Source organism: Temnothorax nylanderi, unplaced genomic scaffold (genome assembly GCF_030848795.1).
Source record: "Temnothorax nylanderi isolate EJ_2023f unplaced genomic scaffold, tnyl_v1.0 TNYL_tig0024_pilon, whole genome shotgun sequence".
In the NCBI taxonomy this organism is placed as follows: Eukaryota; Metazoa; Arthropoda; class Insecta; order Hymenoptera; family Formicidae; genus Temnothorax; species Temnothorax nylanderi.
In genome coordinates this window covers 1,607,238-1,631,963 of record NW_027249086.1, presented here as the reverse complement: position 1 = coordinate 1,631,963, position 24,726 = coordinate 1,607,238, and the positions used below count along the sequence as shown (strand labels likewise).

Below are 24,726 nucleotides of genomic sequence, written 5' to 3'. Positions count from 1 at the left end.
CAAATAATAAATGTCTTTTGTACGTACACACAATTGCTACTACAAACATATTTTTTTAATATATAAAGTCCAAAGTTTCTTTGCATACAGGACCGCTGAGAGCCGGCCCCGATAAAAACGGCTTTTCGTTTGGCTCTTCCTTCGCTCACTTCTTCTTTTTTCATTCCAAGAAGATTGCGTAATAAAAATATTTAAAATAATAAAAGAAGTATTTAGTTCATAACAGGAATTTTATATGCAAAAGGATATCTCTTATATCGCTTGCAATCGTGTTTTGTAACAATGTTACAAAGAACGATAATTGACGAGATCAAATGATGACGCAAAGTGAAAATAATTACATATGGATCGGTTCCCGAGAACGCATTCCATTATCAATATCGCTCTCTTAAAAACAGACTTGCACTTGAAGCAGTTCGAATCTAAGTCAAGTTATACAATATACATATATGTAATATATGTAATATATATCTGTGTGTGTGTGTGTGTGTAATATGCTAAAAAAATTTATTTGCGATTATCGAAGAGTTTATGATTAATTTTAGAACGGAGATTCGAGCACTTCAGAAAATTCCATCTTTCTATTTAATCGAAACAATTTTCCATTCTCCTATGAGAACTTATGGATTTAAATTTTCTAGCGGAGAATAAAAGTTTTTATCATTTTTTATCTCGAAATAATATCACGCGTGCGCGTATATGTATATCGTACGAATAAATCGTCAAAAGCAATTAATCAAGATTAATTATTTATATTGATTTGATTATATTGATATCAAGAAAGAAAAAAAAATGTGTAACCAAAAGCTGGCTTATCGGATCTCTTTTGGATCATCGGGCCCCTACCGTAATGTTTCTTCTTCCGTCTCGTCTATTTTCACGGAGAAACGAACAAAGTTGAAAGATCGAATCGTACTTATTGCTAGCCGCAGGTAATCTTATCTACACGTAATAGTCCAAAGGTAAAGATTGAATCAATGTGCAACGTGCGATAACAATTAATTACTCTCAATATATTTCATTTCTCGATGTTTAATGCAGAAGAACGACGCATAATTGTTTAATTGAATTAGCTGGAATCTCATTACCGCGATTTTGTAATCTAACATTAGCGCATGCCGCTCGAAAGTGCACTGTCCGATTTCAGAGAGTCAAACGCATCTTATACGACTTAATAATATAATAAATATATTCTGTCTCATATAACTTATAATAATCGTCACTCATTAAATTCATGGCAATGCATATATTCATTTTTACGATAATCATTCGCAGTTCATAGATAAAATATGTTAAACATAGTTTCTCTCCGCCAATCCATAGTTTTTCCTTTTCTAATTAATTGAAGATAATGCGAATTGAGAATATTCAAATTGAACGAAGCGATGAGCAAATTCTGATCGTATTGCGGCTTAATTAATTCTTGATGTATTCTGCTCCCGCTTCGTGTGGATCTAATATTTTCTGATTTTATTTTCAACTGTGGTATATCATGTATATCTCACAGTTAGCCTGGTAATCCTGGTATGTTTTGTTTTTGCATTGCTATTATCACGCCTCGTTCCTTTCGACGCCTTCGGCGCTTCGGCATACTTACTTCGCCGTCCGTTCCCCGGACAAGTTAATCTTATATGCACTATATAGTAAAACGCTAGCTTTTACTTCCTTTCCTCACGGACTCTGTCTTTTAACTGTCGACTCTTCGTTTTATCTTAGCTTATCTTTTTATTGTTTTATTCATTTATTTTATTAACATTCTAGGATATATGTGTGCGTGCTACATATTAACTGAATTGTGCTGAAATTTGTTATCAGAAAAATGAGACTGGGGAAGATTATGCAACTCTGACTTACAACAGTGACTTTTACTCCTGTTGAAATACGCATTGTTTCTTTCTTCTCTATTCAAATCGCTTTTCGTGACGAATCAAGACATATCTGCAATCAGTCTGCGTGTGAATTAGAATTCATTATTGTGACACCTTCTAATTTGCAATTATAGGATCGTAGCTCGTAGAAATGCGCATCAATTTCTTCGCAAGCAACGTATACCGCGCGATTCTACGTTTGAGTAATACAATACACGAAATAAAATTTTTTTAAAGCTTCTAAAACGCACGGCACAATTACAAACATAAAATAGATTTCTTAAATTATGTTGCGAATGGATATAACTATCGTTTTTTTTGTTCGCGCGCTTCTTTTCAACGTTAATATGTTTCGTTTCCGCATATAAAGTGAAATAATGCATTGATATTGCTAAAATAAATTCAAACGATTATTATTATCACAATAAGATGCACGACTGTTGACTTAACCTCGCATCTTTATCAACCGCGCTTACATGTCCTTGATGTCGCTGCAACGAATCCTCCCGGCAGTTCAATTAATAATTTATCTACCTACATAAAAGTTTATAGTAGTCATACTCTTATTGAAGAATTAATAAAGAACTAAATCTCTGAACAATTTTCTTTGGATTCATACATTTTACTAAAACACCAAAATATTCGAGAAAATTCATTTTCTTGAGACCATTTTCAAGAAAAATGATAATAAAACATATCTACACTTAATCAGGGCTATTTTTTGTGTGCACAGCTTAAAGCTAAGTAACGTTGACAGAAACAATTAAAAACTGTAAGTTTCAAGAAAAATAATAATAAAAATGGTAATAAACATTATAATAAGACATATATACACTAAATCGCAGTTATTTTTTATGTGCATAGCCTAAAGGTATCAAAGTAACGTTGATAGAGACAATTAAAAACTGTACATTTTTATTTCAATATTGGGTCAATAAAAATATGTGCATTAATAAATTCTATTGTCCAGTCATATATCGAAGAATTTATTCATCATCTTGTACAACTGTTGTTTTTTCGGACACGTAAAGTCCATCCAAAAACTTTCTAATATCCTTATTCTTTACCGTCGTTGACTGTTGAATGAGAGCAGCTAAAATATAGAATACAATGTTTAACGTTGCCAAGTTTATTTATTTGTTCGAAAACTACCGGTACTTATATGTATAAAGTATTTACCTGAACGAGATACGTCCTCCAAGGAATTTCCTTCTATGATCAACTCGTCCTTCTGTTTGCCGGAATTTGCGACAGTCACACCTGGTGCCATTTTGACACGGCGTATGAATTTCTCGCCCAAGAAGTTACGGATTTCTATAACTGTATTACTCTCCGTAGTCACGCAATTGATAGGAAAGTGGGCGTATACAGCTCGCATTTTATATTGGTAGCCCTTTGTTACGCCTTTAAGCATATTCTCGATGTGCGAGCACACGGTACGAACAGCAGCTAATTCTTTTTTCGTACCGAACCATTTTTCTACCTTCAGTAACCTCGGGCTGATCATCTGAAATACAGAATAAAGAATATTCACTTATAAGACATAAATACAAATGTTGCAACATTTTCATATAAATTACAAATATTTCAGATGTGGATTTATCATTTATGGGAAATGAAGGGGAATCCAAATTATCATCACAATGGATACACTTACTCCAGTTTGTTCGTTTAAAATTAGACGATTACTGGAAGACAATTTTTCAAGAAACACATCATATCTTTTGTAATAATAATGTTCTACTTACACGAATGTCAAGCGCAAGGTGCTTGAAGGATCGTTTCAATATACCTCTCGGTCCTTTCACCGTTACCAGACGGGACTTGACGGTAACAGTCAATCCCTCTGGGATTTTAACCGTTTGATTAGTAACGATTTGCTTCATTCTGTAACATAAATAATTTCATATATTTACACTTTTTGTAACATACGACCTATGCCTAGACTGCCATAAGATGTAGTACCCAGGTAGCACAATAACGTCTAAAGATGTCTAATTGACGTCTAGAGACGTCATTAAGACGTTATTAAGACGTCATTTGACGTCACTCTGCTACCTGGGTACTGTAATTATAGAAAACAACAGTATTGACAGTAGCGATTATCTAGCTGCTAGATTTTTTTCAAGTCCTGATAATTATGTTTCCGTCAAGGAATACGATAAATATAAATTGAGTCAGAAAATACAAATATGTAGGTGTGTCTTTAATTACAAAAGTTTGAAAACTACGTGCTACAATTGTTTATATTTACTACCCTTTTATCAATAAATATAGCGCCATTAAAAATAAGAACTCTTATTCTCACTGCACAACATAACTTGCAATAAGAATATATCGCTGGCAATTTTATCGTTTATTATAACACACAGGTGGAACACATTCTTTACGATTCTCAATAGTTTACTAGCTTATAGGTTAGATCAGGTTAGTAGCGTTTAATACCACATGTTCACACGAATCGATAGATCAGATAGAATAGATAGATGAATAGAAGTTGCGTGATTTTTCGCAAATTTGCGTATTAATTTTTCATATGTACCTTCGCTTGTATGCCTTTATTTAAATAAAAATACATGTAAATCTCAAAGCGACTCGACAATCGTAGCGCGTGCACCTCGTTGTTATTAAACAGCTAATAAAAAAAAAAAGATAATATTTTGCGGCGAAAGAGTGAAATATGACAATGCGAAAAACACACAATGTCGAATTACTATATTGGACGCATCGACGGATTGCTGCGGATTCTACAAAATATTTTTCATCGTAAAAACTTCGTTACCTAGCGGTCCACCATACACCGGAAAAGATCGAGGCAAGGAGAGGGGAAATCTACCAACGCTCGTAGGCTCGTATAACCTGTGGTATAACGAAGAGATAGAACGGCACACGGGTACCCTACCGTTGCACTTCAGTTATGTTTCCGACGATGGCGATTGGACAAGATTTTTTTATCTCTGAATTTTTATATTTGAATTTTGTTTCAGTTTTGCTCTCTCTTATGTTAAATCCACATATTTATTATTTAACGATACAAAGTTTGATAAAGTAAAAGATCCTGAGATACGCCATTAAATGGTGCATATACACTTTATCTAAAAGTACGACATAATATCATATATGTTGAAATAATTCACGAAAAAGTTCAATAATTCAAATAATGTTCTCTGAATCTTCGTATTGTGCGAGCTTTTCAATCTGAAGAAAACAATTATGAAAATATAGGCTTGTTAGACTTCTCCAGAATCGGAATGAATAATATTGGACTCGCCAAAGTAGAGTAAGATCGTTCATTTTGTCGTTAATTTGCAAGGCGTAGTGATTAAGGGAAAATATATCTCAAAACATAAGAAAAAGAAAGTAATACTTTAGTACATTAATTTTGTCACCGCGACTTATATTATTCCTTTCAATTTACAATGTCGAATAAAGTCCATATCTAAAATTAATACATGTTTTTAATGTAGCGTTTAATGCATATCGCTTATATAAACAGCACGAAAAAAAAAAGAAAAAAAAATTACGCGAGGTCCAAGGGTGCCGCTCATCGTCGCGTCCGAGCACGGTACTGTCACTACTGTCGACGCGGACGGTCACGTGGTCTGCTTCGTCCGCTGTCGAACAGTCGAAACTGTCGACTGTCGAGAGAGTGGAGTGGAGAGAAGAATCCCTCCGTTCTCCGTTTCCGCGCATCGGTCGTTGGTCGTGGGTCGCGACCTCGGGCACGGCCGCGCTCGGCGACGACCGACGCGACCGCGCGCCACCTCAGAGGTGCGCGCGCGCGCGGGGCACAAGCCGCGGCTATATACAGGAATACAGGGTCGCGGCGGCGGTCGGCGGTCAGTGCGACGCCGGGTGCCACTCGCGGTGGGGAATGTGGGGATGCCGCGTCCGTACTCCGTAGGGCCCTGCGCGCGCTAACGCTCGCGCATGGTGCGTCCGCGTCGTCGCCGCGACTACCTTCCCCCCCGGGTCGAACGTGTACGCGAGCGCGAGCGCGCGCCCCTCGCGCTCTTTGCAGAGCGCAGAGGCGCAGACTTGCAGTACGCGGTTTCCCGTCCCGTGACTACGCTGCGCTGCGCGGCACAAGCGGGGTACACACATATTTTTTCTCTTTCTCTCTCTCTCTCCTTCTCTTTCTTTCTCTCTCCCTCTCTCTCGGGGGCCCGTGCCCGAGCCCCGACGGCGCGAGGCGCGGTAGCGCGCGCGTTGTTGCGCTCTATCGACTCCTCGGGGATCGAGCGGGGATAGCCCGAGCCCGAGTGCGCGGCTTGCGCAGCGCGAGGCGCACGTTGGAGGTTGGTGGTGCCGCCGCCACCGCCGCCGAGAACTCCGAGAAGCCGAGAACACGTCGTGCCTATGCCAGTATAAATATTATTCTGTCGCTCGCGCCTCGCGCGAGCCGCAGCTTCTCCACTCCCTTCTTTCTCGCGACTCTCGCGAGCGTCCTCTCTCGCTCCGGATCTCCTCCCTTCTTCTTTCCTCTTTTTTTTTTCTTCTCATCCCATCCTTCCCTTCTCGAATTCCTCATTGTCTCGTCGCTGGCCGCGCGCGGCTCATCGAGCGCCTCGTCGCAACGCTCGAGCTCCAGCTTACTCCACGAGCCGCCGAATTCGAGTGTGATAATACTGATAATCTCGCAGGGAGTGATCACCGCGGTAGTTCGCGTTCAGTGACTCTTTTTCCCGCGATATAAAATGACCGGAGTAGTTATCCCGTGTAATCCCGCAGGACACGGAGCGTCCGGTGAGCCGCGGTGACCGTGCCGCTGTCATCTGTTTCCAAGAAAAGAGAGAGGGGGAGAAAGAGGGAGAAAGAGAGAAAAAGAGAGAGAGAAAGAGCGAGAGGACTGGCCTCTACCTGCCGAGGCGAGCGAGCGAACGAGCGACCGGGAGACTCTCTGTGTGCCTGTGTAACGTGGTATGGCTCGTCGTCGGTGGTTCCTCGCCGCCTTTATTACAGCGGAACCCGAATGCGTGCGCGAACGCGAGCGTACCCCTCTCGCCTGACCGGCCTACTCGCCACCGTAAGGCTGCGTTCACACGTGAAATCGATTTTCGCGCGGGGTCCGTCGTCGTCATCCGGCCGTGCCGCGCCGAGCAGACGCATTACCGCGGTTAATGAACGGAACCAACGCCGGCCGATCGTCCAATCAGCTTTTAGGTAAGACCGCCCGGGAGAACTTTCGACCGTGTGTTTCTCTCTCTCCATCCCTCTTTTCTCTTTCTCTCGCTCTCTTTTTTTTTTCTCTCTCTCTTTTCTTTTGCCTTGCCTTCTCTCGTCGAACGAGTCGTCGCTGGGGCACCTCGCGAAGGAACTCGTCCTCGAATGGAGAACGAAGTCTTTTCGGTTCGTCGAACCCGCGCTGCGCACCTTGCGGTGGAAAGCACGTGGTGCCCGCAGCGGACACCTCTTGATCTTGGACGCGGACAAGATTTTATTTATATGAACGTAACGCGATAGCGCTTCATTCATCATTCGACATGCATCCGGCGTGAAATAATCGTGAAATTTATATTAATTCCCCGCGCGTTTTGTAGTGAAGACCTGCACCGAGACTTAATTCACGTGCGCTATAATAATCTCCATGATTTTGCGCGAACGCTAAATCGCTCGAAAATCGCGACGTTTCTACGATCGCACGAAAAAAAGTCGGTTTTCCATCCCCCGTCAATATTATTACGCAATCGGGGCTTTCTTCCCCGACGGAAGCGTCGCATATCGCACGGCTCTTTTCAATCATTTACGTAGCGATTTTGCTCTCTGCCGAAGGCATCGAGAGACATTCCTTTTCTTTACCGCGCTCACGCGACTCTCGTATCTAAAATCTCGGATTGCAACGCCGCGCGTTCTCACGGAAAATGCTCGCGCATTACAAACAGGTGATCCTGAAACAGCTTCCTCGTATGCGCCGCACGTGCACCGCCGCGGCGCGCCGCCGCGTATCTCCGCAGGCATTTACCGCGTCTGCAAGTGCAAGTGCGCGTATACGGATTCTCTTTGTCTGCCGCTTACGCGCCGCGCCGGTATGAACGCCGCTTAGCTCAGGTGCGCGTGCACAAAGGGGCATCTCCTTCGATGATGCATCTCGCGCGGCGGAAACGGCGCGGCTCCCCTTTCGGTATCACGAACCGCGAGCGCTCCCCGGGTTTCTGAAAGGCGAGGAGTGCTCCCCCGGCCTGCGATCGCGCGACTCTCTCGCGTGCTTGAAAAGAATTTCTCTTTCAAAAAAGGAAAAAAAGGAAGGGTTTGCCAAGGACACCGTACTTTAAAAGTGTCGAGGAATTATATGTACTTTAAAATGTCGAGAAATAATTTAAAAGATACTAACTTTTGTCCGATCGCGTGTTATAAAACGAAAACTCGGGTTTAACATTGAGGGTTGTTCGTCGATATGCCCTGGTACGCATTACACCGAACAGTATCTTTTCTTCTCGGTATCGTGATTTTTATAGATTGTTCGCGACCTTAAAAATCTTATTTCTCGTTCGTTTGCTCTCAAAATCGTTACTTTTGTCAGTTTTGCATAAACGAACGCATATTACGCTCAATACGCATTCCTCTACATCCTGTACAAGTACAACTCTTAATTATCTACGTAGAACTTTTTTTTTTAAATGGAAATGTAGGGAAAGGTATATTTCATAAGAATTCACAAAATTTCACGATTCCAGTCGCGCTCTAACACCACTATATCAAATCGCGTAAATTGGATCGTTATCCGTGAATTACACGCCTACGGTAAACATACCCGCGGTGTACCGTGAATGAAACAGCAGCTATGCGCTTACGATAGGAAATCAGCGCTTACGAGTTATCGTGTACCTTTTAAGTGCATCGAAAATGACTATATATGCTGCGCAGTCACGAACGCGCGGTTTAAATAACACGCATGTATCATGCTCATTGCGCCGCGGCTTACTTATTTTCCTCGCCGACTTGGAATCGTTCCCGATAAAAAAATAAAATTGACGGCTTCTTATAAAAAGTATGATTCCTGATATATTTCCTGATTTTCAGAAAACGCTAAACGTATCCCAAGATCTAGACGTATCCTAATTGTTAATTTAACTGTTCGATTTTTGAAACAAAGAAGGGAGAGTACGGATTGTGTCGGTTAGAATTAAGCAAAATTGAAATGAGATAATTCGTTACTTCTAAATGCAGGACTGGAAGGAAGGACAGATTTAAACTTGAATTAATTATTTTTTTTTACTGATTCTGGTAGCAACCGCTTCTATATACTTATAGATTAAAAGCGATGATTCGGGCATTCTCGCCGCGAGAAATCATGCAAATGTCATCGAGCGATGCTTTACGGCGTTCCGCATTTAATTTCACTAGTCGGTTTCTCACGTTTTTATTTAGCTTCGAGGTACGAATTTTTCCTTGAAATTCGACAACTACCTTATTTGTTAGAGACGAGCGTTAGGTGGGACATTTATCCACGCATGAGAATGCTAATGGACCGTTTATTGTAATTGCAGCCAGGCTGGACGAGCGTAGTCGAATGCAGCTGGGCTCAGCATGCCCTCTAAGAAGCAGTACAACCTCGTACATAATGACGAGTACGACACGCGAATACCGCTGCACAGCGAGGAGGCGTTCCACCGCGGAATCGTGTTCCACGCCAAGGTAATCTGGGGTGATTTCTTATCCGCTTCGGTCCATACGCGCACCTCCGGCCTCTCATCGCGTTCGTTTTTCTCAATTCTCGGGCGAGCTCGTCTCGGAACGCTTGCCGACCTGAAGCCTACACCTTGCGGCCTCGCCAGCCTCCCATCTTCCCAGTTTCTATATTTCCGATCGCGCGCGTCCGCGAGTTTACGCTGAAAATACGATTTCTCGTCAAAGACATAAAATAAAAATGTTTAAGAAACATTCAGCTGGGAAGTGGCCGTTAAACGTTTTACTGCTAGGCTGCGATCTCTCGCTCGAATTTATGGAAAATTTCGAAGCACAGCTGTGCCCGAGCCCGAGAGAGAGAGAGAGAGAGACAGATATTGATCTTCCCACTGACGTAATATCGCCGAATTGGCCCGATAACGTTTAAACGTGATGCCGATTTCTAATCGCAAAAAGTTTTCCCTCGTGCGCTTTGCGCCGGAGCGAGTGCACGCGCTTTCAGAAAATAGCAACACTAACGGTCGATAGCGTCTCACGTCAGAGGAAAATGTATGTCGACTATAAACCACGCTTCGTTCCTCTGACCGCCGTGCGATGGGAACGAAGGCATCTGCTTTGACACGGTTGCGCCTAAGAAAGAATTTTCGCGCCTTCTTAGACCCGTTTCCGCGAGCTATTGTAGTATATTATCGGCGCGGTAGTATATTAATGACGCGGGGAAAGGGATGAAAATTTGTTTACGCGGGCGACACCCTCGGATAATGCTGCGAGATGAAACGCGCCTCGCGAGTTTGAAAAACTTCGTAGCGAGAGGAGGAAAAAAAAAAGACGGGGACGTGCAGTCGGTACCTTATTTTCTTAGCGCGTTTCTGGTATTATTTCTCACAATAGGCAATAAAGAGCTCGCAGCGATCCTCTTGCAACGGGACTGAATCGTGAGGCGGACTGGCAAACTGCAGTCTCCGATGGTGGCGAACGAGTTAACGTAACGCGCGCCAAGACAATACCATCGGTTCCCGGTCTCGCTGAACGAAATCGATTCTAGGAAACACTCGGCGATCGCGTACCGGAATAATAATATACATATTTTTACGTCGTCGTCGATGGTGCAACAATTGCGACGACAGCCGGCGATACCGGGCGGCTTATTTCTGGACGACGACGCCGTTCGCCCGCTTTCGCGCGTTCTCCGTGACGTCATCGTATCGTGCACGTGTTTATTTCGGTGGCACTTCTCCTGAGAAAGGTTAAAGCTTTTGTGTGCTCGCGATCGCGCTCGTAAATCCCGCGCGCAGGGAATTTCCGACCTCTGATTTACGCCGCGTGCTCGACGTCGTTGACGTTCGCGCTTACGTAGGTAACCCGAACCGCGGACAGTACTCTCTGAAGGAGCGTTTCTCAAACCTTCTCGGTTCATAGAACTTTAAACGACACTTCGTTTATTTGGCAGTCGAGAAGGTAATCCCGAAAATGAAATTTCGAGGGGGAGCGTCCTGCGAATCGAGTCTTTACGCGAATTCAATGATCAACTAGTAGGATTTTGACCCCCTTTCTTTCCCAGTAGTGTTCCTTTAATGGCACAAAGAAAACAATAATCTTGTTATTTATATTCTAAAAAAAAAAAACAATTTTGCCTAATCCATAGATAATTGTATTAATTATATCCATAGATAATTGTAATTAAGTGAATCTTGAAGTAAGAAATAAATTAAAGGACTGGCAGATTATATTTACGTTTGTGTTTTTGTATTCTGCATTTAGTGCTAAAAATTAACTTGATCTCGAATGTAATATATCTCGTATGAGAATATTGTGCATAGAATGCTATTCGAGAATCAGATTTTAGCGCTTAGGCTATAAATACAAATCGATCCGCAGAAAGAGAAAGAGAGAAACTTTGCTATTAATATTGCATCTACGTACGAAGTAAAACGTACGTATTGCTTATGGAATTGTAACGGCGGGAAACGCGGTCCGCGATAATGAAATTTATTTCAATCCATTTATATCAAGCGACACGCGGGATACGTCGATTCAAGCGGAGGTTTTTCCCCCATGATGAATCAACGATGAGAAACACGCGAGTTAAGAAGACGCGGCGAGTAGCTCCTCCTCAATTCGTTCTCGGTTATCGCGCGAGACGCCGCCGCCGCAGTTATCGATCGCAAATTTACAAAGAAACCGTCCTCTTCCTGTCGCAATCGTGTGCGTGGGAGAACACCACGTGTGCGTCGAATCACCCGAACACGTGGCCGAGACCATCGCTTTCAATGGGGGAATTCTAAATACAGATCGTCGCGGACCGTAGTGCTCCACCCGCGGTATAATTATGGCAGCGTAACTACATGTATAGTACGTTCGCAAATTACAAGCGGGGCGATCTGCGTTCGAGATCTCATTGTAAAGTTTGTGACATTTGTCCCAGCGAGACGATTAACGGAAAATCATGTCTCACGAGCTGATATAATTTCTCTTATTGTTAGATCGCTATCGTTTCCTTTAATTCGGCGTCGAAGAATGTGTTTTGAGTGATTGCAACACGCCAGTTGTGTAAGGTCACTCTTCAGACACTTGAGAAAATTAATCTTAACTTTTTGAGAAGAAACATGGATCAATGATTGATGCTGCATCGCGAACTCTCCGCGAACCTATCGAGAGAGAAAAAATAAATACCGTTTTCTCTAAGAGAAAGAAAGTCGTATATTACCTTATCCTTCACCCAGCGAATTGTCAGGCAATTGTTATCTGAACGAGCCGCTACATTTCTTCCGTTTCAGTTCATCGGCTCTATGGAGGTTCCGCGACCGACTAGCCGAGTGGAGATCGTGGCGGCGATGCGAAGAATCCGCGTGAGTATACCGCGTAATAGCTAATTAACCCAGTTAGAGAGGCAGCGCGGTACAGCTCTGTCTGTCTTCGTAACCGCGGATCGCTTCATTTAATCCGAACTCGTTTGATTCGCAGTACGAGTTTAAAGCCAAAGGGATCAAGAAAAAGAAAGTGACGCTGGAAGTCTCGGTGGACGGGCTGAAAGTGACCCTACGGAAAAAGAAGGTAAGTAATCCTTGTTGAACGAGCTAACGCCGCTACGTTTTGCTCGTAGTCGCACATATGATTGAACGCGTTTATCTCGCTATTAATCTCAAATCATCTAATTAACCCCTATCTAAGCCGGATAAGCTAATTCTCGTGCATTCACAATTAAGCGAGTAAAGTGCATCTGCTAGACTCCGCGGTATATATCACGCAATTTGAAGAAGAAATGGAGCCGAGGGGAATACATTAGAACACACACAGTGGCACAGATTCGAACGATTTAAATATTCTAAAGTTCTGAAAGGCTCAATCCCCGGTGTTTGCCGAAGCTCACGTTTCTCTGTTGTTCTTTCTCGCGAGATGCGTTCTGATTCAATTGATTTCAGTTTTCCGCGATGTTACGACGATAAATATACCTTCTGCACGCGATTTCGTTGTTCGTTTGCTACATCGCGCTCAATTCTTGCACGCGGAAAAATTCCTCCTGACGACACCGAATGTAAGATCTCCATGATGTAAGAAAAAGACCAACGTCATTGGTGAATATTGGGGAAGAGGGGAAATCGCGTACGCTCTCGATGACGCGCATTTCGTAACAGTTGCAATTTATAACGAGAAATGATTTTGGACAAGCGCCACGTTGTATTCGCCCTGATACACATAGGCGCTATATATTCTCGATGCCATACACACGGCAACAGATAGCGGTAACAGCCAATATTAGCTAACAATATTCCCCAAGTAATCGACTCGCCGTTCGTGATTTTTTTGCAGAAGAAACAGCAGCAATGGATGGATGAGAATAAAATATATCTGATGCACCATCCGATATACAGGTGAGATTCTCGTTGCGTTCGCTCTCTTGCTCGTCATTAACTGTTTCTTTACCGAGTCGATTTACGTTTATTAGATCCTTTTGCAATTTATTTTACGTAATATCGAAATCCCAGTAAATGAATACGGTCGAAAATATCGCACAAAAACAACGATGTTACCGTTGTAATAACTCATGTGCTCAATCACGATGTGTTACGTGAAAAATCTCGGGAAACGATGCGCGATATTGAGATGCCACAAAATTATTTTTGAATAAAGCAAAAACCGAATTGTACGTTCTCTTTCATTTTTCAGGATATTCTACGTCTCGCACGACAGCCACGATTTAAAAATATTTAGTTACATTGCCCGTGACGGGAGCAGCAATACTTTCAAGTGTAACGTCTTCAAATCTAGCAAAAAGGTGAGTCGCAATTTTATTCGTGCAATAATAACCGCATCTTCAATCTACATATCTTCGAGCTTCCTGTATCGGACATGATCTCGTACATTAAAAGAGAATCACGCACGGACGTAATCAACACGAATTCACGCGCAATTTTTTTAGGATTTACTCTTCTCTGTACTCCGCTACTTACAAATTAAAAAAGGAAAGGATAATAAACGTGCAATTACGAAACTCGGTCGCGAGTCCCAGTTAGACAATCCTCATCCATTTTTCTTCTATTTCCGCGGACTCATTTCGCTATGCAACAGCCGGCGTAAGATTTACACGTCGCGCACGTGCGTAGATCGTACATACGTGCGCGCCGCGACAATTCAACGCAGCCCGCGTCGCTCGTCGCCCGTCGCCCGTCGCCCGTCGCCCGTCGCCTGGCGCTTCATCAACGTTACGTTATTGTAAACCTATAAATAAACGCGGGTGGCTCCTCGGCGGCACCCCGCCGTTCCCCCGCGTTTCGCCGATCATTTCCCCGTCTGCGGAGACGACGGCGACGGTTCGCGCGGTGGAGGAGGCAGGAGGGTGGGACGCCGTGTGTTCGCGCTGCATCCCTGTGCGAAGTGAGAGTGTATTTTCGTTTTTTCGCGTGGGCGGAGGGATGGCCCGCGGTGAAACCGCGACGGGGAGGTAGCGTGGTAACGGGACCACGGGACCACGGGACCGAGGGCGAGGGAGGGACGTCGGTTGTCGTTTTGTCGCGTATTTGCAGTGGCGGCACGGTGCTGTTTGGCACCGAGTTATTAAAATAGTCCGGTATAGGCCGGCGCGATCTTCCGCGACATCGGCGCGGGCTGGTGACCAGCATCCGGCGCGGCTCCTTAAATCCGGAAACTTGCCGAACGCTCTCCGGAGGAGAGGGAGGGGGAGTGAGTTTCACCTGCGACGGAACCTTTAGGAGGGCCCGGTATTCTTCATCACGCAATTCTTCCGCGGGCGAGTACAAAAAGTCGCTCGAGGGAGAAAGATCCGCCGTTGACGAAGGGGAACGGAGAGATTTTTTTCACGTACCCGTTGCACATACACACATACACATGCGCGCGCGCGCGCATCCTGAGCGTTTTCATACGAGAATCCCGATAGATATCGGCGAACGTAGACATTTTCGTCCCTCTCCTTTGTTGATTATTTGGGGATTCCGGTCGCTTTGAAAATCTGGGTGAATCCAGAAATAACCGGCGACCATAGGAGACGATATATCTAGGATGCCGCAGAAATATCCGCGTCGGCCGAAGTTTTGAACTTGCGATATATGCGGGCAAAAGTTCCGAAAAGCTTTTTCCCATTCCCCGCTGCTAGTCGCCCTATTTGCTGCCGTTTACGTCAACCTCTCGATGAGAACTCTCGACGACGATTACTCTACCTAATGGACTTCCGCTTTTTTTCGCCTTATCTTTTCCGCGAGACAAGAACTCGGGCTCGCGTATATACGAGGTCGTTTACTTTTGGAGCTATTTCCTCTTTTGGCCATTCCCTCTTGGAATCCACCGTTCGCGCTGATGGCGCGGCTCCACTTTGAACTTCGTGCGCCGCGCCGTGAACTTGAGCAGTTCGCTCGAGAATGTAACGTAACAGTTTTACATACTATGCCTATAGACTCCGAGGATTTCCAGAGGAGTTTGTTCCACTCACTTGGTCGATACCGTAGGGGCGTGCACTTCGCGGGGCTACGTAAGATAATTGCGAATTGTCACAGGAGAACGCTTGCCGTGGAGAACGCGACGATATATAATTTATCGGCCAGGAGACATATAGGAGTTCTCGAACGGCCGACCGTTAAATGACACGCCGCGTCGCGGCGCGGCGGCGGGGTGGGCTGTAAAATACGTCGTGCGAATTTCGTCGTCGCTTTCCGCGTTCTCCACGGTCCGTGCGCCCCTTACCCTGCGACTCGCGATTTACTTTTGGACGCAGACACAGAAGTACAAAGCGTCTCGAGCCACTCGCGCTTCTTCAGTCGAGACAATCTCCATCAATCTCGCTACGGTAGAGAGGACCGAACAGATGTAATTAAGAGAATAGATGAAGCATATAAATGGGGAAGTTATTAATACGCGGTTTGACGAGAAAGGGATCAGGAAATAGATCATTTAGCTAAAGCCAGAGAATATTATCTGACAAGAAGCCGTCGCTTAATATTTGATGTCACAGAAGGAGACGAAATAAAAATTGTACAACTGGATTAAAATAGACGCGAAATAATAGTAGGCAGATATTTCTAAAATCGATATCTTCTGCAAAAAAATTGGAAAACTGAATTTTAAAATAGTCATGGCCACGAAATGGAATATAGAAATGGAATAGTAGAACGCAATTGCTCGAGCAACTTCTACAATGCAGTTAATCCGAGAATAATCGCTTGTCTATATCTCAATTCTACACGGGATAGCGAGGAGCAGAATCGCCCACGGCCGCGGTTCGTATATCAGAAATGACCGATTTAAATCTAGAATTCTCAAGTAAGTTCTCGCGGCTATTTACTCTCCGCTATTCACTCCATTTGCTACTCCAGTTAAGAGAACAGCGGAGAGCCGGCAAATCAACGGGGTAGCTTCCGCTCCGCTCTTCATCGCTATACGCCTTCGAGGAAAAGAAGATAAAGAAGGAGCACGATGTGCACGAGTGTCTCGTAACAAGATAAAAGAAATGGATCAATTATTTAGGATGAGCCGTAAACGAGGGTCTTGCGCTTGGCTCGCGAGGACGGACGGGAGGTGAGAGAAGGAGGAGGAGTGGGAGGGACGAGGAATTGCCATTGAGCGGGCCGAAAGCGAGAATATTAATGCGCTTATAAATAAACCGGAGGAAAAATCCAGCGAAGCGCGCGGTATAGGAGCCGCGGACGAGAGCGGGCGAGCGTTGCTCGCGCGCCTCTGCACGCCGCCGCCGGCCAAGAAACCACGGTAGGAAGCCGCACGGTTAACTTCGGCTCTCGCGTTCCCGTTCGCGACGACTCGTACACACAAATCCGCGGATTACCGGTCTTCCCTCTTTTTCCCCCCCATTTTCCTTTTCTTTCCCTCGCGTCCTTCCTCGATCCCGTCGCTCCCTTACCCCTCCCCCCCCCCCCGATATCCGACACGCGAAATGAATCTGGCGCAACGATGCACCCCGAGGCGAAACTTGCGGATGGTCTCCCGCTGACCCCGGTGGAACGGTGGAAGTGTGTGATGATGCTGCGCGAGCGGCGAGATTAAACACCGCGTCACGTTGGTGATTGAACGATCGGGCGCGGAATTGAGAGATGCGCGGAGTGGCGTGCGGAGTGGAAATAGAGAGGATTGTTTGATTACGAGACGCGCGATCGCGCGTAACATGACAGCGCACGGTAAGAGATTCGCGCGTGGCGCAGCGTAACAAAGACGCGCTCTCCGTCTCTCGGTCTCTCGGGAGGAGCGTGCGCCAGTGATTTTGACGATCGAATAGTGAGATACGTGTTGAGATACGCGATAACTTGTACGACGGCGAATTGACGAGTTTATTTTCATACCTTTCCCAGTTGAGAAGCAGCAACCTCGATGCGGGCGCGTGTGTGGAACGTTACAGGAAAATAATTTCATAACGCACGTTTATATACTTGACACATTACTGGCCGGCGACGTATCAGCTCGTCTTTCGTTGCCCGAATATTATTGACCGGTGACTAGTTCGCTCGTGTTTAGAGAGGCATCTGGTTTAAATCATCGTGCGAGGTTGATAGAGAAGTTGTTAGAGCTTAAAATTGAATTTAAAGTTTTCATTATAGGCTATTATAGGATACTTGTGATTGTGTTTATCCCTCACTTTTTGCCCCGTGGTTTATTTCTCTTCTGACCTTTTGTACATCATAAACAAAATTGTGTTCCCATTGAATGACTTATGTGAAAAGTAGCAGGCTATTAATTTCTGCATAAAACGCCCGGTCAATAATGTGCTAGCATTCTCGTAATGAATCTCTCAGTTCATATATCATATATCACTGGTCCGCTTATTCCGTGATTTTCTGTGGCGTCGTTTACAGAATGATAAAAAGAATTTCGAGGGTGAAATGTGTATATAGAGTTTACATTTAGGAACTACATCATTTTTAATCTTCAACATTATTCTTTTTTATCTTTATATGGAGAAGCGGTATATTATAAATATAAATGCATTTGGATAATATGTAATTTAAATATCTAGACCTAGATAGATGAAAAATATACGGTGTCACAACCGCACCGAACTTTGCTTTTCGCCTACAAATTTTCTCTTTTTTTTGGTCTCAATTTGAAAATTTGAGTGGAATCTTTTATGCTGAAGTCGCGAGAGAATGCGCGACAATACGCGACTCTTCGCGGGGAGAGGCGACCGTGAGTCCGCGACAGTTTCCAAATTACGCACAATTTAGCGGGGAATTTGCCAGATTGAATTCTACGGCTATTTATAATTGAGAACTATCCGCGCGGACAGTTATTATGCACGCTAACGGCGGATTCTTTGAACGCCGCGGTGTATCGCGGATTTGCATCCGCGGATGTAAAATAAGTAAAATAGATACGTGGAGAGAGAAAGACACGTGGATGTGGCGCGGGTTTTTTGCCCGCGAGAGTTTCCGAGAGCAGACACGCGGAAATCTCGCGTCAGAGCGATCAAGTTCCGGGATTTTTGCGCCAGCGGTTACGATTGTCTACCGGGAATTGTCAATGTCGGGGTGCAACGCTATTACTACTGCAGCGGTCGGTGCCAGGGATAATGCACTTTAGACATCCGCAAATGTTTACTTAATATAATTCGCGTCGAATATTCGCGCGGTTTCGCATACATTGACGTTCTCGCGCGCGCCTAATGGACCGCCGTGTTATTTTATACGCGAAAAGATTATATTTTCACAATTATATCCACGTAGAACGCCCGGTAAGAAAACATTCGAAAGAATGCAATATCCCGGATGCACAGATCGTTCTCCGAGTCGCGAAAGTTCTCTGAAAAATCATTAGTTTATGTGGAGCGTGACCTGCTAGTGTAATGAAACGTTAAGAATAAAATATCCGATTTATACAGATGAGCAGTCTCGTGGAAAAGTCTGAAGACATAAATAATCTCGGAGTAATAATCTAAGAGAATTAATTTCTTTCGCGAGAGCGGACAATAAAGCTTTATTCTTCATTTAATTTCGAACAAAACTTTAGATAACAGAATGTTAATTACAGGCTACGTGAATTGGAGTATTAAAATGTGACGATAAAGAATGGGGTACCTCTAGATTTCTATATCAGACTTGAAAACAAAGAAGACAAAGCAGATCCTTGACGTTTAATTGCTCGTACGCATTAGCTCGCTTGGATCACCTGGTATATAAAGTTTTATATACATGTTTACGTTTTTTATGGCCTCGACAGGCTGAAATAAGTTCAAAGGAACTCTCAGAGTAAACGATTCGCCTTTGTGCTGCGAGATGACGAATTATCTAAATAAAAAAAAAGAAAAATGTAGCTCGTGAGAGATATCACGCGGATGACAGCATCCGCGGCTGCAAACGCGTAGAAATTCGAAGAGGACGCGAAAGACGATAAGCCATGCTCAGGAATTCCTTGAGAAGCACGGCGACGGCTTCGTCCGAGCCGTCAACGCCGACAAATCCTGGCCCCAGCAGCCCTCTGGGCTTCGAAACACCTAGGCCACGCAAGAAGCTCTCCTTCAAGGAACCGGAGACCTTCAACGGCTTGAAAACCCGCAAGCCATCGACGCGGCCGAGAATGATACACGCGCAGAATAGCGTCGACCTCAGCTTCGACGAAAATCCTTTCGAGGAGGAAAACGAGGATCTCGATGAGCTCGAGGTAAAAATCTATTCAATCGCGACTTCGAATATAAGAAAAGGTGAATATCAAATAGCTTTCCAAACGATTGAATAGAGTTATCGAGAAATGGCCGACGTAGGAAGCTCGCTGATATGTCTTCGTAATATTATTGCTCTGAAATCTCGTAGTTTTTTTTATAATAGATATATTTGTATTATAATAATGATGTTGTTTCTGCGTACTCGCGAAATAGCACGCGAGATAATTGGAACTCGCGAGGAAATAAAATAAATCTGATTTAATTAGAGTCAAGCGATGAGGGTAGTCCGAACTGTGGGGCAAGCTTTCGAGGTGTGCCATAAGTTAAGCATAAACAACACTACGGAGGATCGAGGGGAGAAAGACGGGGAGAATCATGGTGAAAATTACGGCGATGTTTACGAGGACCAAGACGAAATTCCTAACGAGCAATCTCAGCCTTCTCCGCCGCCGGTACATAAAGGTGAATGTCAAATGATGCTGCTGCTTGTTGTTTCGTAACTGATCCTTTATCTATTTTGTCCCTTTCGAATTTATTTTAATTCCACGTCAGAAATAATTTTAACAAACTCAGCTATAAAAGATTTCCCTTTGATCTTTTTACTTTCATCTCCGGCTCTGTTCTGTTTATAACGCCGGTCGCTTCTCCTGCATTTCAGACATATCATTGTTGGGAGATACTGAAGATTCTGTTCCCGAGCAAACGTCCGTTACCTGTCTACTTCGATCGCACGATGGACCGGCGACGACAACCTCTACCTCACCAATCAGACAGTCGCCGTCGGTGAGACAATTACAAACGTATAAATAGAACTAAATCGGCGTGTGCTATTTTTAAAATTAAATCGTCATTAACCGAACCTGTGTACTACGCAAGTGAAAGATACTTTGTGAAATGCTTTGGCAGCTACGATGAAGTCAAAGCCTTAAAATAAAATAGCTCGTTATCTTGCTCTTGCTTTACGGTATTGTTTACCGCTCTTCTCAAGCACTGCCGAGAGGTACAACTCGTAAATTCCAAGACGTATCTTTTCGCTCATTTCGTAACAATGTGTCTTATTGTATTCTTATGGATTCCGAGACAATTCACTTCGCACTTTGAAGTAGCTTTTACGCGTACGTAGCTCGAGCGCTTTTCCTTTTATCGGTTATCTATCGGTTATTTGCAATAATGTATGTAATTCACAGATTTCGATTTATTTATTTCCCTTTTTCCTTCTCACAGGGCACGGTAACCTCCGAATGCGGAGGTTTATTGGTGGGAGGCGAATTAACAGCCCTGAAGCACGAAATACAGCTCCTGCGAGAACGTTTGGAGCAACAGAGTCAACAAACCAGAGCTGCCGTTGCCCATGCGCGACTTCTTCAAGATCAGCTGGCGGCGGAAACGGCAGCGCGCGTCGAAGCTCAGGTATAAATAAGTGTATAAATCAATTACCAGAACACATAAATATTTCGCCAGCACTTGCCTACGCGCGATTTATCGCCGTACAATCGAACCTAATTTATCGAAGATTTATCTTCATTTGTCGAGGCGAACCTAATTCAGCAGAAACAGAACGATTTATACGTTTGATAATAATTATTTTTTTCTATCTTTCTGTGTTCGTGTTCTTCGAAAAATATCGTCCGCGTACTTTCATCATAAAAATGCGAAAGTGCTTGAAACGTTCACGATTAATAATTATTAACGAAATTTCGATAAACAGAAAAGTTCTAACGGTATTGGGATACTGCTTTACGAAAGCGATTGTTTTTTCGTTTCAGGCGAGGACGCACCAACTTCTAGTGCAGAATAAAGAATTGCTAGAACATATAAGTGCGCTGGTGGGCCACCTGAGGGAACAGGAGCGTGTTTCCGGTGGTCACGTCACCTCGCAATCGCAAATCCCGACGCCCGCGTCCATGCAACAGAACGCGGCGGTTTCCGACCTGTCGGGCCTCGGCCAGGTAACGCTCTACCGAATTCCATGACACGAGTGCTCCGGTGGAGTTTGGCATCGAAGCACCGACTGACCGAAACGGCGTTGCATCTCAATTAACGTTTAACAGAATGCATTTTGTACTTTTCCTTTTTTTCTCTCTTCTTCTCTCTTTTAATACCGTTAACGCCTTTTGTATCGATTTTTCTCCTTTTTTTTTTAACTTTGTAATAAAACGTTTTGTATACATTTTTGGTTTTGCACCCCGCTCCACCCCCCCCCCTACATTTTATACCGGCGAATGTGTGCATACCTCGGAATGTTCCTTTTTATAACGCCCTGATAACTTAGCGGTGCACGCACTATGTTTTAGGCGTTTTCGTTTGGTGCCGATAAGACGTCGACGGCGAAAACAGCCGTAGCCTCGACTATTTGCATTTTTTGCGCGAGCATTTGCGCCTCGACCCTCACGGCGCAAAAATTGCAAAACAACAATCAGAAAGATCGCTGAACGAAATCTGTACTAACACCGGTAAAAATAATCGGGGGGCGAAAGAGTTTTTGTACGTTGCGAGTGAGATTTGACGCAATGCGTTGCATTACATACCTTGTCTCTTGATTACTTACACGTGCATTTGCATCGAGGTACATGATTGCGATGAAAATGAATTTTATGTTAAGATACGACTAATCTAATAACAAATTAAGCACCAGTGTGACGGTGTTGTCTAACAGGTCTTCACACGGGATTTCGGAGTACGTGCTGCCAACGAGTGCTAGGTAATATTACCACTCATTACTAAAATCTATCGGTGTAAATGATCATAGTCAGACGTCGTAAGATGGCTCGGGTCCAAAATATTCAATAAAATATCCCAGAATAGAAAGAGGTAAGAGAACAAAGATACACAGAGTGAAGAGTTTTAGATGTACAAATCTTTCGGATAATTCGCATTTTCTAGTACGAACCAATTCAATGATTCATATTGCAAATTTAAATTTGCGTATATTTAAATATCCAGATTTAAAAATCAAGATTATGTAATATACGTATAGAGTGATCTTTGATTATATTGTATCTTTAATGCTTTATGGATCGAATCTAGAGCTTAAAACATTTTAAAACGTCTATGTATATTTATGAATCAGAACGTCTGTGTTTTACAGCGGGAAAGCACTTTGATTTTTTTTTCAATTTATTACAATTCAGAAAATATCAAGTCTAAACGATCTACATTGATATGACATATCTTTCTTGTTCTGGATTCTCGATTAAAGAATATAATCAAGGATCCCCTGTAAGAACAAGTATATACGATTATATAATAGCTATAAAAGACGAAGGACAATTTTGTATCTCTTGAATATCATGGGCTTCAAAGATCATGTTCCCCAAACTGCGTATTCTGGGTAGTGCCAACGGACCGGGGACCAGAGTTCGCCATGGGAACTGGATCCGCCGTCCTTTCCGTACTGCACGTATCCACCGGAATCGCTGTATCCCGGTGGTCTCGGCGCCATGGGAATTCAGAGTAATAACACCGCCGATCAGTTGCAGTTCCAAACGCAGCTGTTGGAAAGGCTGCACAACCTAAGCCCGTTTCAGCCCCAGAGATCGCCCTATAACACACCGTCGCCCTATGCGATGGGCCCAAGTCTACTTCTACCTCCGTGCAGCGGGCCGACAGTGAGTAATTCTACGTCACAAGACTCGATTTACACGTAGGCGTTTTAATTTTGTCGCAAAAGTATATCCCAAACGAGACCAGAAACCAGGATAGTTTTTTATAATAAATAATTAGTAAATATGACTATCTTTATTTTAAGTAGCTTAAATTTTCAACGCTATTTGAAGAAGGGAAAAAGCTCCGCGTGACACTTGACGCCACGAATTAACATCCTGCCTCATTAATTTTCGAAAGGCGTCTCCTTTGCAACTTTTCCAGAATTCAGCCCAGCTGTCCCCAAATTCCGCGTCCCTGCGAGTCTCTCAACCGAACAGTTTCTCCTCGTCGCCAGTCATGGCTCACAAGCTCGAGAACTACGGGACAGATAATTCGGACCACGCTTTCATAAAGCCCTTGCCGTGCACCAACGATAGAAACGTGGCTCATCCGTCGACCGACGTTAAGGCCAAGCAAGAACGGCCGCAGGACCTTTCCGAGATACCACCGATAATTCTGGATCCTCCACCGCAAGGCAGACGCGCGAGCAATACGGTCAAGAAAGTGAACACGAAGCAAAGTTCGCTGGCTCACGGCGCCCAGGACAACAAGAGTAATTTGCTGAGTACGAAAGGTCTGGCGACCATCCTGCGATCCTCAGGTCCGCCGCCCTCCCGCACGACGAGCGCTCGACTACCCTCGCGCAACGACCTGATGAGCGAGATGCAGCGAACGACCTGGGCCCGCCACACGACCAAATGACAGAACACTGTCCAGTACAATAATGCGAATCTGCATAACCTTCTAAACGATTAACGAAGCCGACAATTTCGTTAGAATTCGAAGAGAACGCATGTCCAACTGTATACTATTAGTCATCATGAGGGAAGTTACGCGTGACTTGAGAATCTTTGATTTAACGGATGACAGGGTTTGCATTTTCTCCTCGACCGCTCAAACTCGAATCCCAAACGTTATATTTAGAAATTTTTAAGGCGTATAACATATGATTTTTCGATACGTAAAACTGTATTGTAGGAAAAACCGAACGAATTGTCAAGTGAAAATTTGTTGCCAATAAGAAATAAGAATTTTGAGAATATCTTTTACAAAGATTTACTAGAGCTCTAGTATCGGAGTCTCTCAGTGCAGAGTCAATAAATCGTCGTAGTACAGTGATGTTCCTATGACGAACGTGAGAATCGCGATTACGACAGATCGTACATTCGTTTGTACTCGCATCTTACGAGTAACGTCCGTGGAGTGTTTGTAAAGATTGGAACGGTAGTCGCGTTCGGGCGAATTAGTGGATGTATACCTCACGCACGTCTCGCGTGTCCGAAGAGATGGATTGTAATACGTAATTCATATACATTTATTCGTATCGCGACATTTACAGTGTACTCCCATGTGTAAGAAGGTCGCCATTTAGCGGACGAACTTGTGCCAAAAGTACCAATCGTCTTAAGAGAGTTTATTTTCAGTATATTTTTAAGTAATGTAAAAATAAAGATAAGCGTGATCACAGAATTG

At 43.8% G+C, this 24,726-nt stretch overlaps 2 protein-coding genes across 11 annotated transcripts; one reads left to right on the top strand and one right to left on the bottom strand.

Annotated features, from left to right (window-relative positions):
• Positions 1–2,825: 2,825 nt before the first annotated feature.
• On the bottom strand, positions 2,826–4,766 carry Rpl9 (ribosomal protein L9). The gene is made up of 4 exons (XM_071701182.1): positions 4,651–4,766; positions 3,617–3,755; positions 3,048–3,375; positions 2,826–2,961 (listed from the first exon to the last, which is right to left on the bottom strand). The coding sequence occupies exons 2-4, from the start codon at positions 3,752–3,754 to the stop codon at positions 2,855–2,857; spliced, it is 573 nt and encodes a 190-aa protein (XP_071557283.1). The 5' UTR covers position 3,755; positions 4,651–4,766; the 3' UTR covers positions 2,826–2,854.
• Positions 4,767–5,694: 928 nt separating this feature from the next.
• Positions 5,695–24,723, top strand: LOC139769795 (carboxyl-terminal PDZ ligand of neuronal nitric oxide synthase protein). 10 transcript variants are annotated; one of them, XM_071701173.1, is made up of 13 exons: positions 5,695–5,962; positions 6,831–7,031; positions 9,356–9,503; positions 12,272–12,343; positions 12,459–12,548; positions 13,305–13,366; positions 13,662–13,770; positions 19,875–20,070; positions 20,267–20,391; positions 20,833–21,018; positions 21,375–21,557; positions 22,944–23,216; positions 23,452–24,723. In XM_071701173.1, the coding sequence occupies exons 3-13, from the start codon at positions 9,396–9,398 to the stop codon at positions 23,953–23,955; spliced, it is 1,908 nt and encodes a 635-aa protein (XP_071557274.1). In that variant the 5' UTR covers positions 5,695–5,962; positions 6,831–7,031; positions 9,356–9,395; the 3' UTR covers positions 23,956–24,723. The 10 variants fall into 10 exon arrangements, with proteins under 10 accessions (XP_071557274.1, XP_071557272.1, XP_071557271.1 ...); XM_071701171.1 differs by having other exon boundaries at positions 6,600–7,031; XM_071701170.1 differs by having other exon boundaries at positions 6,512–7,031.
• Positions 24,724–24,726: the final 3 nt, after the last annotated feature.

Coding starts and splice junctions, on each gene's coding strand:
- Rpl9 (XM_071701182.1), bottom strand. CDS start 3,754: ATGAAGCAAATCGTTACTAATCAAACGGTTAAAATCCCAGAGGGATTG. Junction 3,376..3,616: donor ACCTTGCGCTTGACATTCGT/GTAAGTAGAACA, acceptor TCTGTATTTCAG/ATGATCAGCCCGAGGTTACT. Junction 2,962..3,047: donor GGAGGACGTATCTCGTTCAG/GTAAATACTTTA, acceptor TCTATATTTTAG/CTGCTCTCATTCAACAGTCA.
- LOC139769795 (XM_071701174.1), top strand. CDS start 9,396: ATGCCCTCTAAGAAGCAGTACAACCTCGTACATAATGACGAGTACGAC. Junction 12,344..12,458: donor CGGCGATGCGAAGAATCCGC/GTGAGTATACCG, acceptor TTTGATTCGCAG/TACGAGTTTAAAGCCAAAGG. Junction 20,071..20,266: donor TCCGCCGCCGGTACATAAAG/GTGAATGTCAAA, acceptor CCTGCATTTCAG/ACATATCATTGTTGGGAGAT.